Source organism: Seriola lalandi, unplaced genomic scaffold, assembly GCF_002814215.2.
Source record: "Seriola lalandi dorsalis isolate HSWRI2012SDOR001 ecotype SW California unplaced genomic scaffold, Sedor1 jcf7180002054677, whole genome shotgun sequence".
Lineage (NCBI taxonomy): Eukaryota > Metazoa > Chordata > Actinopteri > Carangiformes > Carangidae > Seriola > Seriola lalandi.
Genome location: NW_019525230.1, coordinates 185715 through 203391, shown reverse-complemented (window position 1 = coordinate 203391; position 17677 = coordinate 185715). Strand labels below are relative to the sequence as shown.

The following is a 17677-nucleotide window of genomic DNA, read 5'->3' as shown; positions in this document are numbered from 1 at the left end:
TGCAGTCTGCCCTGAAGATGCAGCGCTGCTCAGAGGGCAGTGTTAGAGGACTCTGTCGTCATGCTTACAGTAAGAAGTACATGGTTAAAGTTAGAAAACAAGCGTCAACGAGTGTCAGCTGGAAAATGAAAAGTTTAATAACTGTATAATAACCTGTAATAACTCCAGCGGCCTGTAGAGAGCTTTTTCATTTGAACATAAACACGTTTCTGAAATGACCACTGCTGTAGTTTTTCTTGGGAGGACGGTCTGATGGGAGCGTCAATAGTTTTGCAGGTATTTGGTCACAAACCAAAGTTTGAAATGTTGATTTGATGCTGGTGCTGGATGAAAAATTAGGGGAACAACAAAGACTGAACCTTTGGGGAAAAAATGCAGCTATTGGCGCCAAAGCTTTGGGTCATCTAGAACTTGAAACTTTGATTCATGGCGAAAACTAAATCAGCTACCTTTGAATTATACTGATTGCTATGGTTTACTCTAGCTTTGGAATAAAAACAGATATATTAAAATTTTGCATGCTTATTGATATTATTTATGCACAACAGCTGGTGTAAGTAGCAGAGAGCACGGGAGAAAGGGCAAAGTCTTTGGCCCCAGAAGAGAGGAGATGCATGACGAGGGCAGGCCAGAGGAGGAGAGCAGTAGGGCAGGGGAGGGCATGGGTGATAGGTGACACCCGATGGGAAGGGGGCGACAAAGGGGAAGAAGTAGGAGGAGGAAGATGGGAGCAGAAGAGCAGCAGAGGAGGAAACAGAAGGCAGAGAGAGGAGGGAACCTTCTCTTTAGCTTGCGGAAACGTGCAGACACATGGGTTAATTTTTTAATGCATCCTGAGAGGCATGCCAGCGCAAACACACACATGCTGAGATAATTCAACTGATGTGACACACAGTATTAATAAAGCATACAGTACATGCTGTACACCCCATACATTTTATCCTCACTTTCTGATAGCGACTCACTGCAGCCTCCAATCTCAGCCCCTTATAACCTCTTGTATTACAAAGACAACAATGGCTGAAGCTCTTGACAAGTGACGATCACCACCACCCGCTCCCGGCGGCAGATAAAACTTACAAATAGGCCCTTTAATTTATGTATAAACCATTCAGTGCATCTAAGTGTCAATCCTTTCATAAAAACTCGATACTATTAAAAACGTAGTGAAAAAAGATGATAAAGACTGATTGAAATCCCCTTTCATTACTGCACACCTCTCTTCCCTTATATATATACACACACACGCACACACACACACACACACGCACACAGACACACACACACACACAGACTTTTGGTTTTCCGATGGTAAAAGCCATTCCTTTTGGCAGTGGCACGCGGTGGCATATATGTGGGCGATTTGCCCTTTAAATGTACAGCAGTGAGTTAAGCCTCCAGTGGCCTTTTCCAAGCTCGTCTCCCTCGGCTAAAAATATGATGTGAAGTGTACACCACCAGAGTGGAGCGCTGAAGCAATAAAACATAAACAATCATCCGACCAGCCGCCACACACACACTCACACTCACACTCCCTTTCATACATCAGCTGATTATGATAATCAAAAGTGGGATTTGCATACTCTGAGGCTAAAAGCACAGTTTTGTCCTGAATAATGTATTGCGGAGGAAGGGAACAGTGGTGAGAAGCATTGAACAGCTTATGGTGATAAAGGAAAAGTCTAATAATGATGAATAATGAATGTTCTATTAGGAAGTGTGTGAGTGGGAGGAAGTGTGTGTGTGTGTGAGTGTGACAGAGAAGGATTTCGCAGTCAGTGTTTGTGTGTGTGTGTGTGTGTGTGTGTGTGTGTGTGTGTGTGTGTGTGTGTGTGTGTGTGTGATGAAGTGGAGGCCACACAGTGTGCCCTCCAGAGACAGACTGAATTAGATCAAACGAGAACAGGGCAACATGTCCACACCACAACTGAATTAAAGAGGCAATCGACGCTAACCAAACTCCAATGCTGAATCAATGGTGGATCAATGTTAAACAATTAACTGCTGCTGCTCATGACATATTTAAACCGTGTCTCGCTGTAAGACAAACAGACAAGGAGAGCGAGGAGACTGTCGTCAATACCGTCTTGACATTTTACTGTGAGCACAGAACAAAAGGGAATTTCCCGATCCACACCCGCTGCGAGAATGGGTTTGATTGAAAGTTCAGACAGAATTTAAAACTTGTCGCAGAACAAAGGTCTGTCTTCTGAAGTCTCAACTGCTCCTCAGAGGCTGGCTGTGTTTCTGCCTCTGTTTCTGTGAGGGGTTCCTTATCGTGTGCCTTTGCATAAATGGAGGCTGTTTTCGTTATGTGTGTCTGCATTGATTAGAGTCGGGCAGGCGTGGAGATTTGCATGCATGTGGACGCGTATGTGTGTCACACCTGGGTGAAACTCCCATTTGCATACGTTTTCTGCTTGTGGATGTTTCACTTTGGTATGACAGTTTGTTTGCGTCTCGTAGGGGTCGATTTCTCATCATGACAATTATTGTTTTCATTGGAACTGGAGTGAAAGAATTTTCAAGTTAAAAGATAATTATAACTTGTCTTTGTTTCATAGTTTTGGCAGAATTTCAGTTCTGATAACGATATACTGACAAAACGAACAGCTACGAGCCTGACAGGGCGGGAGACAAGCAGCCAGATGATCTGAGAGGTTGTAAACAACATTTTACCTAAATTATTGAATTGTTATGAGGTAAAATCACAAGTCTGTGCACCTGTATGTGCCATAATCTATTGTTGTGCACAATTGCTGTAATACAACACATTTTTGTTGTAGAGGAATTTTGGTGGTATTATTATTATTATTATTATTATTATTATTATTATTATTATAAAAGAACATCATTTCTGAATTATTTTTCAGTGATTCACAAGATGTGATTTAGTTAGTAAACAGTAGGTGCAGGTGAACGTACAAAACCTGTTAAAAAATGTCCACAGAAGAATATAGTACAATGTGTATGAAGAATAAAGTTTCTAATAATAACAACTAATGCATCTTTACTTGGGATTAATTTAAGCTTTCCTTTCAAAGAGAATGTGATTATCCCCCAAAGTATTACCAGATAACATAGTCCTTTCCAGGAAATGTATTGGAAATTATTAGAAAACTTTTCATAAATTTGGACCCAATAAAAACAACGTCCTTAAAAACATTAAAGAATCTTCAATTTGATGAATATGTGAAAAAGATTTTGTTAAACATGAAGGTTAAGTTGAGGTTTTAGGGGAGATCTTGAGAAAGAAAGAGAAAGAAGAAAATATTAATAATGCTGCGTAGATTCTAGTAAAAGTAACATAAAACACAAGGTTCAGCTTCTTTCCCAGCCCTAGTCATTTTCACACAGTCCCTTACCTGTTCAATACGAATTGCACTGATGCAGTTTTCCCACCCGTGAATTCGAGGGACATCATTCAAGCCGACTATACCTGTGTCCACATCCTTGTTTGTGTTTGTATACGTGTGTGTTTATGTGGTATATCCGGGTCTCCTGAGGTCCAGACGGGGATCCATTGCTCTCCAGATGGGAGACAGAGTGGAGACATCTGACGGAGGCAGAGCTGATCACAACCGGCCCAGAGAGATGTTGACTTTAATTAATAGTCGCTGTGTAGATGTTGGCCTCGGCTTTGTGCTTTGCTCTATTAACCACCCCTCACTTCCTGGCCAGCGCTCAACTGTTTCTTTTCTCTCCAGGTCAGGCGCCACTGGCACTTTGAGGCGCACACAAAGTACACAAATACACAAACGGACACACACACGTTCTTAGTCACGCTTTGGCTCCTTGTACATTCTGTGAAAATGACTGTGCCAAGCAGAGGGTGAGCCGGGGCAGAGGGAGTCTGAGAGTCACTACACGTCTTTCTTTAAGGAGACTGTGGCCGAAACACACACACACCTACACACACCTACACACACAAACACTAACCTGGAAAGACTGTTGTTAAAATGATCACGTATATTGTGTAGGAAACACGTGCAGTACACACACACACACACACACACACAATCACATACCCTTACACATACCCTCAAGCAAAACTAATGATATCTCAGTGGCAGGTAAGCTGGCCACAAGTAACACTTTCATTTCAAGCGGACTCTCTAAACCTACATGGGCTCTGTCCCAAATTAATTTCGCTACCGTTTTCCCCCGATCGGCCTGTTTCCTCAGACATCTCCCTGAGTCGCTGAGCCTGCTCCAAATCGATTGGCAGACCCTGTCCCCTCTGCCCTGCTTGACACTGCCTAGCTGATATGAAAGAGCTGGCTCAGTCCCAGCCCCCGTCGATACCTCCTCCCAGCCTCGGTGTGGAATTTAAGCGGCCGCCGGGGTTTGCCGTTGTCCTGCAGGCCCTCCGGTTCTTTTGAAGTCGCCACACTGAAGATGAATAGCTTCGCTTCCTGCATGGGCTTCCAGAGGAGATCGTGGGGGGATATTCTCACACCTGCCCGCGTGCCCTTGCAAATTCTCCCTGATATGTTTAGGGAATTGAAGCTCGCTGCCAATCGCAGGGCTCAGCGGCGCCCCTGCGATGCCGCTGTACGCCTCTTGGCGTTTCATGTGAGCTGCCAGCTGATTTCCCACATTTTGTAATTTTTCCTGCTACATGACTTCCCTCCCTGTCCGCCTCACATATCCACAGCGACCACACACACACACACACACACACACACACACACACACACACACACACACACATATATGAACTTGTGGGGGAAAATATCCACATTCATTAGGCTAATGCACAGCTGTGGAAAAAAACACATTTTCCTGGCGTTTTTATGATTTATTGTGTGGCAGAAATGTGAAATTGTGTATATGGGGTATTAGTTATTTAAGTGATTTAGAGGTTGGCAGAAAGTATTTTTCCTCCTCGCTTGATGATTTATGGTTATTGCAAAAATGTGAAATTGAGTATATGAGTATAAGCATATTACCTTATGATAATATAAGTAATTGAAGAGATTTAGGAGCCTTGGGAGGCCGGGTGTTGCATACACAAGAGGCGCCAGGGAAAATGGAAATGGCAGCTTATCAGGCTGAAATCACTCTCCAAGCAGAGGTGACACATCAGTAAATTTGGCTTTTGTGGCCAGTGGCTTCATATTGTTTGGCTCTTAATATATTTGATAGTATATCTTGGGGATATGAAATGTAGGAGTTATGAGATGTCATATTATTCACGTTAAGCGGATGTGAAATATGGTGATAGCCCGTTGTGTTATAATATTGTTTGGATATTTTTGCACACCGACAGGTGGCTGGAAGATATCCCATAGCTGTGCCACCTCTGTAACCATAAAATATCTGTAACCATTATATCTGGTTAAGTGCGTTTTCCTTATTATACTTCCCTATTAATCTTGGAAGGACAGATAAGGGTGAGAGGTTGGCCTTAAATGGATTTGGTTTCCTTAGGCTGGGTTCTCCTTCTCCACAGTGACTCTGAGCAATGCTTTCAATCAGCGCTGCCACCACTCACTGTGGTAATGATGGCCGGGGCTTCATTAAGAAGCTCGTTAAGTCCCCTCATTAAGCTGCAGGGCCGTTAAGACTTTGACTGTTAATGGCTCTTCGTTAAGGAGAGCGCGGAACCAAGCTCCCATGTTGGTCCTGACCAGCCGGGTGTTTTGGCCAATTGGCCCCGGTTGGCCTCCACAGAGGATGAGAAGAAACCCAAACTCAGTGTAAGTCGAAATGTAAACAAGTCTCAGTGAACTCGTGTGACCCACCTGGCTGCAGCAGCACACAACAGGTTTAATAAGAAACCCTTCAAACCTACGCAGGTGCACTGGTGACCAAAGCAAAGGTCGGTCCTCAGCTTGCCCTCCTTGTAAGAGGAGTGACAGTGTGTCACCGTGCAGTTGTGGGAGGCCAACCTGAATTATGGTTGTATGACATCGTAATATGAGTGAAGCTTAGCTGCAGGTTGCCATGGTACTGTAGATATTGGCCCACTGTCGGCTGTGTGCGTCTAGATTTTTCTGTGGTTAGTGATGTGTGAGGTGTGTTTTCTTTGTTATCTTTTGCCTCACTCTCTTTTTCACGCTCCCTCCACTGATTGGACATTTTACATTTCCTTGTGTCATCCTGACATAAAATGAAAGACAGGCATACACCAGAATATCCGTCTTATTGTTTGCAACGCTGCTTGTGCCAGGTGTGTTTATTGTACCTGGGCTGCCTGCGAGTGGTGCACCGGGAGGTCATTTGTCTACTTTACTCTCACTATGGCTGGTGCACTAACATATTTGTGCTGGGCAGTGAAATCCAATCACAAGTTGTCACTGGAGACTGATTGACATGTGGATGCCATGGATCAATACACTGTGTCTCAGTCATAATATAGACGCTGTGTAATTAATTTGAATCTTCATATCCAGGTCTTAATTCTGCCATAAATAACAAACCTTGTCACAGCTCGGGTACATGTTGTCTGGGCTTAGGAGCACAGAAAAGCAGGAAAGATGAAAGTGAATTAAAAGTATTTAGTGTTCAGAAGAGAGGGAGTGAGTCAGCAGGGGCAACCGAGTCTGGAAGAGAAGTAGGCAGGTAAAAATCAGACAAGAAGTGACTGCTGGTTGTGGGCAGGTAAATACAGGGAATGGTTGATTGAGGGGATTGAGGGGCAGGTGTGCAGACAGGTTCTGATTATAGATCAGTAGTAACTGTGAGTACAGCTCTGGATGATTTTTTTTTTTGTATGGACATCTTTACATGTCACAGTAGGGAAGCACATGTTTAAATTATACAATTAATGATGGATGAATCTGGCTGCTTCAGTTTCAGGGTCTTAATATGGAAAGTGCAGCCTCACCCTCACACTGTCATGGCTGACTGGGACACTTGAATAGAATATAGCCACTGTTCATGTTATCACCACCTCTGCTTTTCCTACTGTGATAAATCTGAATGTCTGCTGTGCAGAAGGCCTACACACAAAGGGCATTAGCGCGCAAGTGGCCAAGAGTCAAAGATAAGCACAGCCTCCTTTTTCTTGTGACAACTGCTTTTTTCAGAGTTTATTTTTGGTGCATTTTTATGCCTTTCTTGGGTAGGGAAGTGAAGACAGACAAGGGGGTAGAGAGTAAGGAGAAAGAATCTGGCCGGCCAGAATTAAAACCACAACTAGCTGCTCAGGGCAACTTACGCCCATGTGGTTTGCACCTTAGCCACTTGGCTGTTGGCTCACCCATTCCAGCTACCTTTAAAGCTTGCCAGGTACAAATGATTGACATGTAAACGATTTTTTGGGTGGAGTATCACCTCCATAAATGGTCACTTTTGTCAAGGGTTAGTGGTAAGTAGGACCCAAATGCAGCCAACACTTGGGAGACGGTGCAGACAGATTTATTAAACAAAAGAACTTAAAAAACAAGCACAGGGAACCACAAGGAACAGCAGGGAAACACAGGAACTTAAAGAAACAGGAACAGGCAACATGAACAGACCGAGGGTAAAGCAGACATTAACAGACTGAGGACAACCAGACGTGAACAGCTCTGCGACCAGACATGAACAGGAGATGTGAACTGATGAGGACAAACCCAGAAATCAACAGACAAACCGACACAGACAAAGGGAAGCACAGATACTATATAGACAAGGGAGGCAAGGGTGATTGAACACAGGTGAAACACATTAGGGCGGGGCAGACAATCACCACACAGAAACAGGACCAAGACAGGAAGCAAAACACTGAGACACACAAGGAAACCAATTACAAAATAAAACAGGAAGTGAGAAAGTCCAAAAAAAGTCCAAAAAACCAAAACCCTGGAGCCTCCAGGCTGAGACCATGACAACTTTCAACAGTTCATTGAGACCCAAAATCTGATCTAGCATAGATGTGCTAACGCTAGTTGTATCATAGCTGATTAAAGGACCTTCCCCTTCAGTTACATTACAGGGAATGTGGAGAGAGGACCTCAGACCAGCTGTAGGTCTGTTTCCAGTTGCCTAAGTGCATAATGCTCTCACACAGCATCTTTTATGTAGAGTGCTTTCAGATTTCCCAGTTTGCACTGTCATTGAAATAAGGGGATCTTTTGTAGGTGAAGCGTTGTTTAACTTTTGACTAGGTGCCAAATTGTTCACACACTTTTAGCTTTCAACTTTAAGGCGCTCTGAACTTATGATTGCTTTTCTTAGCCATAAACAACCTTGTCAACATCCGCACTTATCATTTACCCCCCGGGAAGCTGGCGTATCCGTGCTATTTCCCCCCTTGAAAAATGGCGATCCTCAAAGTAAATGAACATTTCGACTCACAGTATCCATTCTCATTACATTTAGTAAATGTGCTTAGCTGTTGCCACGCAACAATGCTTTCCTTAGCTAACCCCCCTGTCCCCTCCCCAGCCGGTTCTCTCCTCTTTTCTCTACATCTAAAGTCACAATGTCACACTTTTGTGCAAGTGGGGGCTAATTTAACACTCTTTTTTGTCACAGTTGCTATTCGATCCACGTAGGTGCGGGGTAATGAGATTGAATCTTGATGTGCCGGGTGCATCCCGCCGGCGTGTCTCTCTCGTTGGGGATGGAGGACAGTGAGGAGCCTTCCCTGATATTACCTCTCCCTGCATGAGAGGACGCCGGTCGCTCTGCCATCCCGCTGGGCCCTGATCCAATAAAGCTCAACACAGGCCTGTGATCGATACAGCATGTCCCACTGCCATGCACACCTCCAACTCTCCCTCATACACACCTTTTAGTTGGGGAATAATTGATTGGCCTACTGTTCATTATTCCTTTGATTCGGTGCTTTCATTAAATAGCCAGGCCACTGCATGTGCACGGACTAGCAAGCTCTCGTCGTCGTCGACAGCTGCTGGAGAAGTGAACAGAGGCTCTAAGAGCGAGCATGTGTTGTGGATATCATTGAGATTAAGTAGATCCTGGTTCATAACTACTCGTACTGCAGGAAAAGCGAGATGAGGCAGTACAATGGGATGAAAGTGTGGTTGAGAGAGAGGAAGGTATTGTGTGTATTTCTTTTGTCTGCCTCTGTTTAAATTTATTATATCCTGGAGGCATGCAGAGGATAATCTGCTTGTTTTGTCTTCACTGCCTGTCTGAAAAAAAAAATCAAACTTAATTTTTAACTGGTGTTTACTCTTGTCTTTCTTTCCCACCCTTTTTGCTCCTGTCTGTTCTTACCTTCCACACCACTCTCACTTTTCTATTTCCACACATTTACCCCTTCACGCTTCCATTTCGTCTGCCTTCCCTCCTTCCTTTCGTCACTCCTCTTGCCATCTCCTCTCACCTAGCTCCACACAGACATGGACAGGAATGATGGACGCACAAAGTATGTCCTGCGAGGCGAGGGGGCGGGCTCGGTCTTCGTGATAGACGAGAAGACGGGTAACATCCACGTCACCAAGCCACTGGACCGTGAGGAGAAGGACGAGTACCGCCTCATCGCCACGGCCACCGACAGGCAGACCGACCGTGCCCTGGAGCCCTCGTCACAATTCATAATCCGTGTACAGGACATCAATGACAACCCGCCTGTCTTTGATGAAGGCCCCTACAGCGCCACCGTGCCTGAGATGGCAAATATAGGTAAGGGACCTTGGGTGGGCAGTGGGAAGGTGGGTTTAGAATTTACTTGGGGCCTTATTTACTAAATAAAACACGGAGTGAATAATCAAATGAATAAATCAATTACAATATAAAAAAGAACCAATAAGTTATCGAATAATTTAAGAACTGATAAAAAATGAATTCATTATCTCATCTCATAAGTTAATTATTCTTATTTCATGATGTCATGATATTTATAATAAAAAATATCATAATAATTTATTACTTAGCAATAAAGTTAAGAGTCAGTGTTAGCATCAGCAGCGCTGTTAAATTCATTATTTCTCATTATTATTAAAAGTTATTTATTTTTATTTCATAATATCACCAGTGCCCGCCCACCTCAGCTTTCAGCCAATCACACCTGCTCTCAGCCTTGCAGCAGACCAACCTACAGCCTCCAACTGGCTGGTAAATAAACACAGCTACAGTACAGCAACTAACCTCTTCTTTTATCCACCTTCACACGGCTGCACATGCTACCTGAGCCAGCTAACTATCTTAGCTTAGATTTATTACTTAGCAATGAAGTGAAGAGCTAGTGTTAGCATCAGCAGCTAGCTGATGATTACAGTGTTCTCAGAGAAAGACACACAACACAAAGAAGCTTTGTCCAAAAATCAATCCCTTGTTCATTAATTAACTTCTAATTATAGTAGTTATATTTATACTAAGCAGTAACATGAGATATCAGAAGTCTTCATTATCCCTGACAGCTTATGTTTCACACAACTGTAATCTTCACATCTATAAAATGTAACATGTTGCATTTATTGTTTGGCAGAAAAGCTCCCTTTTTGCTTTCTTGGAAACTTTAGAGGACATTATATTGTGCACACTCATAATTCAGACTCTCAAATAAAATGATGGACAGCAAATGTAGGGTGCTGTAGTAAATATGAAGTGTTTTCCGACAGTCAAAGTCTCTCTCGTTTGTTTTGTTGCCAAATGTTTCCTGCTCTCTGGCAGCTGGTTAACCTGTTGGGAGGCTGAGAGCTGATGTGATTGATACTGATGACAACTTCACTGTCATAAAAAGTGACATTATAAAACAATATGTGTCTGTTAAAAAAAAAAAAAAAAGCCATCCTGGAATAGAAACAGACTTTGGAGGGAAAATAAAAGGTGTTTTGAATAGAAATAATATAAATAAACTACAACACTCTCAACACTTTCTCACAAAATATCTGAAATGTGGTTTTGTAATATATTTTACTTCATGTATTCACATGATTATTTAAATCTTAATGTACATTCACGCGGCTTTTATGTTAAATGGTAAATTCCCATATAATTTTACCCACCAAAAAAATGAATTTGTATACATAAGGTAGTTTTATCTGCAGTGAAATCTGCCCGAAGCTTCTTCATAATCTGATCATCTGAACTTTCTGCTGTGATCTGTCTTGCTCACTTGTCTGCAGAAACCCTGTTTGTTGCATCTGTCCCACAGTTATAGCATGAATAAATCGCTATCGCAATGCCATCTGCCATCCAGACAGATACATTTTTCATGATATAAGGATGATTACATTTAATCTTTAGATTTAGCAAGACAACATTGAGGCACTGTTATTATAGCTTGACCAGGTAACCTCTGCGCAAAACTGAACATGAGGTAACATAATTACAGGACCTGGATTTGTGGGAAGGTTCCTGGCGGCTCATTTGTCTCATGATCCTAATTTGGCCTGAACTCAAGACACACTCAGTTCTCATACCTCTCACTCTTTTCCTTTATATACTGTGATTAAGTAAAACAAAATAATAAAAGAAATAATAAAAAATAAGAATAATTTCAATAGCTGGGATTAGAATTTGATCCCATTCTCGCACAGAACTTGATTGAGCAGGTTATTGGAGTCACATTCCATAAACAAACTGAGGCTCTAGTATTTTATTGGTTTGTTGTTTAATCAGAAAAAAAAAAAGTCCCAGCCAGTCACAGCTGTCAGGCTCCAAAATGATGGATGTCCCACTTGACCACAGCTAGACAGTGCGTTTTATTATTTCTATCTCAGAGGGCCTAAGTGTCTGAATGTGTTTTATTCCAGAGCTTTGAAATGGCAGTCTGTCTGGCCTGCACGAAAACCTCCCTTACACTGAGAGATGTGAAATATTAAAAAAATGCAAAAATATTGTTTTTGTTGGAGGCTAAATTAAACCAATAATGGACTCAGCGTTGGACATTTGAAACCTCTGGTAGATGCATTGTAATATAAACACCTGTTCTGAAAAGCACTTCACGTGGGACAAAAACTGATACTTGAAATACAACAGGTATGTTATGTTGCCGTAGATGTCAGAGCTGCAGCTTATACGCCCATTATACAAAACAGCACTGCTAGGATTCCATTCAAAGTGTATTACCATTTTGTACACCGTCTTTTTAGCCTTCATCAAAAATGAATCACCAATAAATGGGTTTTGTATAGTGGGAAAACCTGCTGGAGTTTAATAGCTTGAATACAATACAATAGGTTCAATGCATGGATCGTTTTCAGAATACAAAGTTGAGTGAGGGACAGTTTATTTACAACTGTGGATGGAGTCTGAATCCTGCAGCTAATATCAAAACAACTTTGCAGACTTAGCTGCAGCTGAAATCCTGAATTTTGATGGACTCTTCTCCAGCGATGGTTGTTATTCGTGCCACGTATCACTGCGCTGCGGTCACAGCGAATGCAGCAATCTCCATGATTTCACTTTTTCCACATTTGCATGAATTTTTATCACAGAGTGCTTTTATGTCTAACAAAACACACGTACTCTTCTTTCCTGTCCAACATAAAGTGAGATTAAAAATTCTGAATTATTTAAATCTTTTTAAATAAATGTACATAAAAAGATGAATTTCTCCAATTTAAAACTTTAAAGCTCCTGAAAGCCTCTCACTGTGAGTAATGGGATCCTACATGATAATAATACATTCTTCCAAAATTAGAACAGTAGCGATTATTTCACATCCTGTATTTCTGTTTGTGCTTTTCTCACTGGTTCCAGTGAGGGGGGCAAAACCAGAGCAGGTCATGTGACCCATGTGGCTTCCAGTAGTTCAAGGCGGGTGATTCAGATCCATTGTTTACCAACAGGATTTACTGACAAACAACTACTTTTAATGAATTGTACAGCCTTGCAAACAAGTTCTGTGGATGATAAATCAATGCCTGATGTTTGAAATATTAATATATCTTTAAATTAATTGAATGAAAATATTATCTGACTTTCAGATGCCAGTATTAATATTGATCTGTACATTAAATTAAATGAAGTAGTTAAGCACTTCTATTAATATAGCTTACTTAAAGGGCCCCCATTCATTCAGGTACACTGATGTTTTTGCTCATCTCATACCTTGTAACAAATCACTAGACTGCGACACTGCGAACATAATGAAAATCATTTAATGATGTTGGGGGAGGGGGACGAGTGTGAGGAGTGTTACCCTGCAGGAGCCTGTTATATTATTAAATAACACCTGTTAGTAAGTTAATGACACAACATGTTAGGTTCCCTGATGTAAAAAGACTCAGCCAAAGACTGAGAGTCCGGTAAAATAAAGATTAAACAACTAAAATAATAATAATATATAGAATAATATTCTAGTGTTCAGTGTAATCAGTTATTTACCACACAGCCTGTAAACTGAAAAAAACTATTCATTATCAATATGTTTTCGTTATTATATTTTAAATAGTCTACATCAATATGATCCTCGCCAGCCAACACTCACCATCACATTATGTTGCGCATGACTGAACATCGCTATTTCAACGCTACCAAGCTCCTAATGCTATTCCGTACTAAACATCGTAAGCCAGGAGCCTTACCTGGCTTACGATGAAGCCTCTGCAGCAGACATGTTTCTAATACTAATTTAACGTCCATAAAATACCCTGTAATATGGCGGCTGTTAATATTTCCTAAATCATTTCACAACACTAATCCTGTTGGTGAAATAACATTCAGCTCTGGTCTGTTTTCACGTACATTAGCTAGCTAGTAAAGTCTGTTAATCTGTTAATCTGCTGGATGGTAAGGAGCTCAAACGCTGTAAAACATAGTGTTAATATCCTGTGATAGTTGTGGCTGATGTCAACTTCTTACCTTACAAAACTAAAGGCGCTACAACTCTGCAGCACGGATGCTGCCGGTCACCCAGTGTTTGGAGCTGTTCGCCGTCTCCATTGTCGCCATTGCTGGAAAAACAAAACAAAAAACACCGGCCTTATGGTTTCAGTGGAGATGTCGTCACTCTAATCTACTCTGGTCACATACTTCTGCGTGTCAGGATTTAGAGACATTTGAATGGGAATCTGGTGACAGTTGGTAGGTCGTCTCGTCACTGTCAGTCTAATCTGATCAAACCACACACACACACACACACACACACACACACGTACTAACGTGATGAAGCAGATTAACTGACTTTTAGGATGTTAAACTCCAGTATAATACATAATAATACATAATACGTAATATCATAAGATGTTCTGTGAATTTTTGATCTTGCTTAATTAGTCATAACCGCTGAAGTTATTGGTTCACGGGTTGTAAAAGCAGCGAACACAAACAGAATAAGACCTCTCATGTGCAACAACAACAAATTATTAAGATACTATTAGAGGTGATACATTTTATTCCCTCATTGCTAAACTCTGTGGTAAATTATCACAATCAAGTACATTTTCATCAACACCTTCATGACTTGTGGTTACACACAAGGTGAGATTTCATTTCACATGGAATGGGCCAATATTCAGGCTGGTTTGCATTCACTCACAATACTGTGGTATTACACTGGCAGTTTCATTTTTAATGAGCCGCGCTGATATTGCATTCAAAATGAGACACTCCTTGTGCCTCGGGCCAAATTATAGCATTTAATGTACTAGAATTAAGTAAAAAAAGAGTTTAACCTGCTGTAGGTCTAATGAATAAACACTTTGGTGATGCATGTCCATATGATATGTTAATAAGAGGTCCTTTTCATCTTTTCTGTGTTTTTCTCAAGGCTTTGCAAAGGCAGAGTATTCTGAGAGCCACTCTGCAAACATTTATTAATGGTAGAAATCTGGCAAACCGGATTGCAACAGCAGGAGGGAGGAAAGTGAAATATCCCCACCTGCGCTGATTCTACAGAGCTTTATATTCATGTAGCATGAGTCAGAATACAAGCACCTGGGGATTCCTGGTTGCCCTTTTTCAGATTGTAAAACCCAGCTATAGTTTCTTCAGTGCAGTTGTAAGCTAAAAGCAGGACAAACCGAAGGACATCTTTTCTGCTATACTTCCTTTTATATGTAGGTCACATGCTTTTCCTCAGCAGTCTCATAAAAAACACTGTTGTGTATCAGAGTGGGATACAGAAACAGCACTAAACCACAATATACAAAACAAAAATTAATGTTAAAAAGTGCATTATATGGTTTTTGTAAAAGTTTTATATGAGTGCTCAAATGCACTTGCTCTCCACTTTCTGTCGGGAGCAGCCAGGTCAGGCGGTGCTGTTCAATTTTATTACTCTTTTTAGCATGAAATTGCATCTCTGTTTCCGCCTGCTCATACCACGTAGAGAAAATTTCATGGCTGGAGTTGGCGGATGTGCACGCTCCTTCACGCACTTCTCCCAAACCCCAAAAATCAAATGGGAATATAATTTAAATGCAATGCAGACAGAATCAGTAATGGATAGATTAATGGGAGATTTTTATTTTTTATTTTTTTAACAATACTGTCTCCACTAGCACAGCTGCTTGCAGGATGTGTGAGGCCCAACCCCCCCCCCTTGTCTTGAAGAAATACCTGTAGCCATCAGGAATGAGACAGACAGTACAGACAGTATGTTCCATCTGTAGTCTCTAATTTAAGGGATGTGCGGCTTGTAATTATACACGGGTCAAAACAGTGCGGGTTATTATGATGATAATATGGTTATTCTTATTATGGGGAGCGCTCAGGTTATGTAATCATGTAAATGGCTTAAACAGCCTATTGTTTTTATCTCTGTTATTTGCAGTTGTTGCTTGATTATGTGCATATAAATGTATATCATAGAGATATTACTAACTGGATCCAACATATTTAATCACTTTAGCATACAAAAGAGAGTACAAATAAAAACAGTTTTTATTGTACTATGGAAAAGGAAAGACATAATCTGCCTATTAGGGTTGCTGTCTGTTCACATTTGAGTCGAGTACATTCTGCTCTTTTTCTGGAGAGAGAAAGCAGCAGCAGTTTTTTTTTTTTTTCAGCAGCCTGGACTTTTCCTCTCAGCTCATCAGGAAACTGTTTCCTGCTTTTAAACAGGACGAGAAGCACGACATGATTGGCCGTAACCGGAAAACCCGGCCCGGCTCCTACCTGCAAATAATCTATTCCGCCCACTAATAACGTATTCATATCGCTCGAGCCTCTTTTTCCACATTGCACCGTGGACCAAAATTAGTCGGACACACATACACACACACACCCCTGCGCCAGCACTGCACTCGCACCTCTTGTTTGTGCCTGCGCCGAGTGTCAGGAAAATAGAGCCCTCGGTTTGTGAAGCAATAAACTGTGAAATTCTTTTACTGTAGCAGGAATGGCGGATTCTTCGAAATTAATAAATGTAACCACCATGACATCCAAGGTAAAAACTATCCAACAAAAGTTGATTCTGGAGACTTAAGCTGTAGAACGTAAAGGTTCCATATTGTGTAAAGGTAGATCTCCATTTTCTTTTGATTATAGATCAGGTTTAGGTTCTACATTAATACTGTTAACGTATCAAAGTGCTCCATCCACGGAGAAATGCACACATAGCCGTATTTAGAAACTGAACCTGTAAATGAGCCGTCAGGACTTCTTTAACTTTGTGATGTCACAACAAAGCAGTCACCGCTCTCAGCCATGTCCCAAGCCCCGCCCACCTGGAGCCACCATCTTGCAGGATTTGGTTTCTCAGAGCCTCCTCTCTTCTGATTGGCTGACTGACCTGTCGTTTAGAGCTCCAGAGAGAAGCCTGAGAGAGGAGATGTAAAACTACATTGAGATGGTTTTTGGTTCTTAAAACCACAAATATATCATTTAATGGATCGACACTTCAAATAAAACAGTGTGTAAAATGTGGGACCTTTTAAAAAAAATATATAAATAAGAAATAATATAAATAAGGAATGATAGTGGATGATAAAATGATCTGCCATTCTTAATAAATTCATTCTTACTTAAAAGGTGGCGAGAGAGGTGCATGTCACAGCCACAGTGACCTGATAATATTCCTGTGACTGCAGAAGGATCATGCTCAGTGTGACAGGAGTGCTTGGAATAGAAATGAAATAAGATGTAAGAGCAGAGATAAGGGCGGGTGGCGGTGGTTGGGGGTGTTGCGCTCATATTGCAGTGACATGTTGGAGTGACAATTACTGTCTGAGATTGTAATTCAGAGCATGGCTGCCAGTGAGTGTCTCTAGGAAACAGTTTGTATGTACAAAAGTACTCTAATCTCCATTTAAACTCCGCTCTGCCCCTGGAAAATGAGTTCTACTTTGAAGAGCACTCTTGCTTTTAAAAGCAAGGAGAATTGCTTTCAGGAAAACTTTTGAATTTGCCAGAATTTGCCAGAAAAGACCAGTATTACTTTAAATAATTCACCCCTAAACTGGTTAGTTTAGAAATGTTAGTTTTAAAAATGTGGAGCAAATTTGGCCAGAGGGTCCTCTCCATCCCCCTCGTAAAGGTTTTTCCAAACATCAAAGTTCCTCCTGTGCTGAATTGTTTAATTCAGATTAGAGTAATGACCCTGCCAGCAGCCTGGCAGAGCACGGCCCAAGGAGAGGGGTTTGATGGAGACGGGCACTGTTTAGTAATCCTATCAGCTGCCCGATGAGTGTCTGCTCCTCATAGCAGCTCAGTCTTCAGATTGAGTTGTTCAGTCAATCATGGATTCAATATTTACTTGACAATTCAATATTTACCAAGGCGCTTTGCAGCACTCGTGACAGAGGAGATAGTGCTGCGGTGAGGATTCTATCAAAGACTCGTTACATGAGACATTTAAGGGTGATGGAGGGAAGGGGAGGGGGGA

The 17677-nt window shown here is 41.5% G+C and overlaps 1 protein-coding gene across 1 annotated transcript in view; it reads left to right on the top strand.

The window, feature by feature from the left end:
- Positions 1-17677, top strand: part of cdh24b (cadherin 24, type 2b) — a 139231-nt gene that overhangs the window by 60787 nt on the left and 60767 nt on the right. Inside the window, exon 3 of the mRNA XM_087178150.1 lies at positions 9288-9582. Within this exon, the coding sequence (XP_087034276.1) occupies positions 9288-9582 (295 nt within the window). The remainder of the gene's footprint in view (positions 1-9287; positions 9583-17677) is intronic.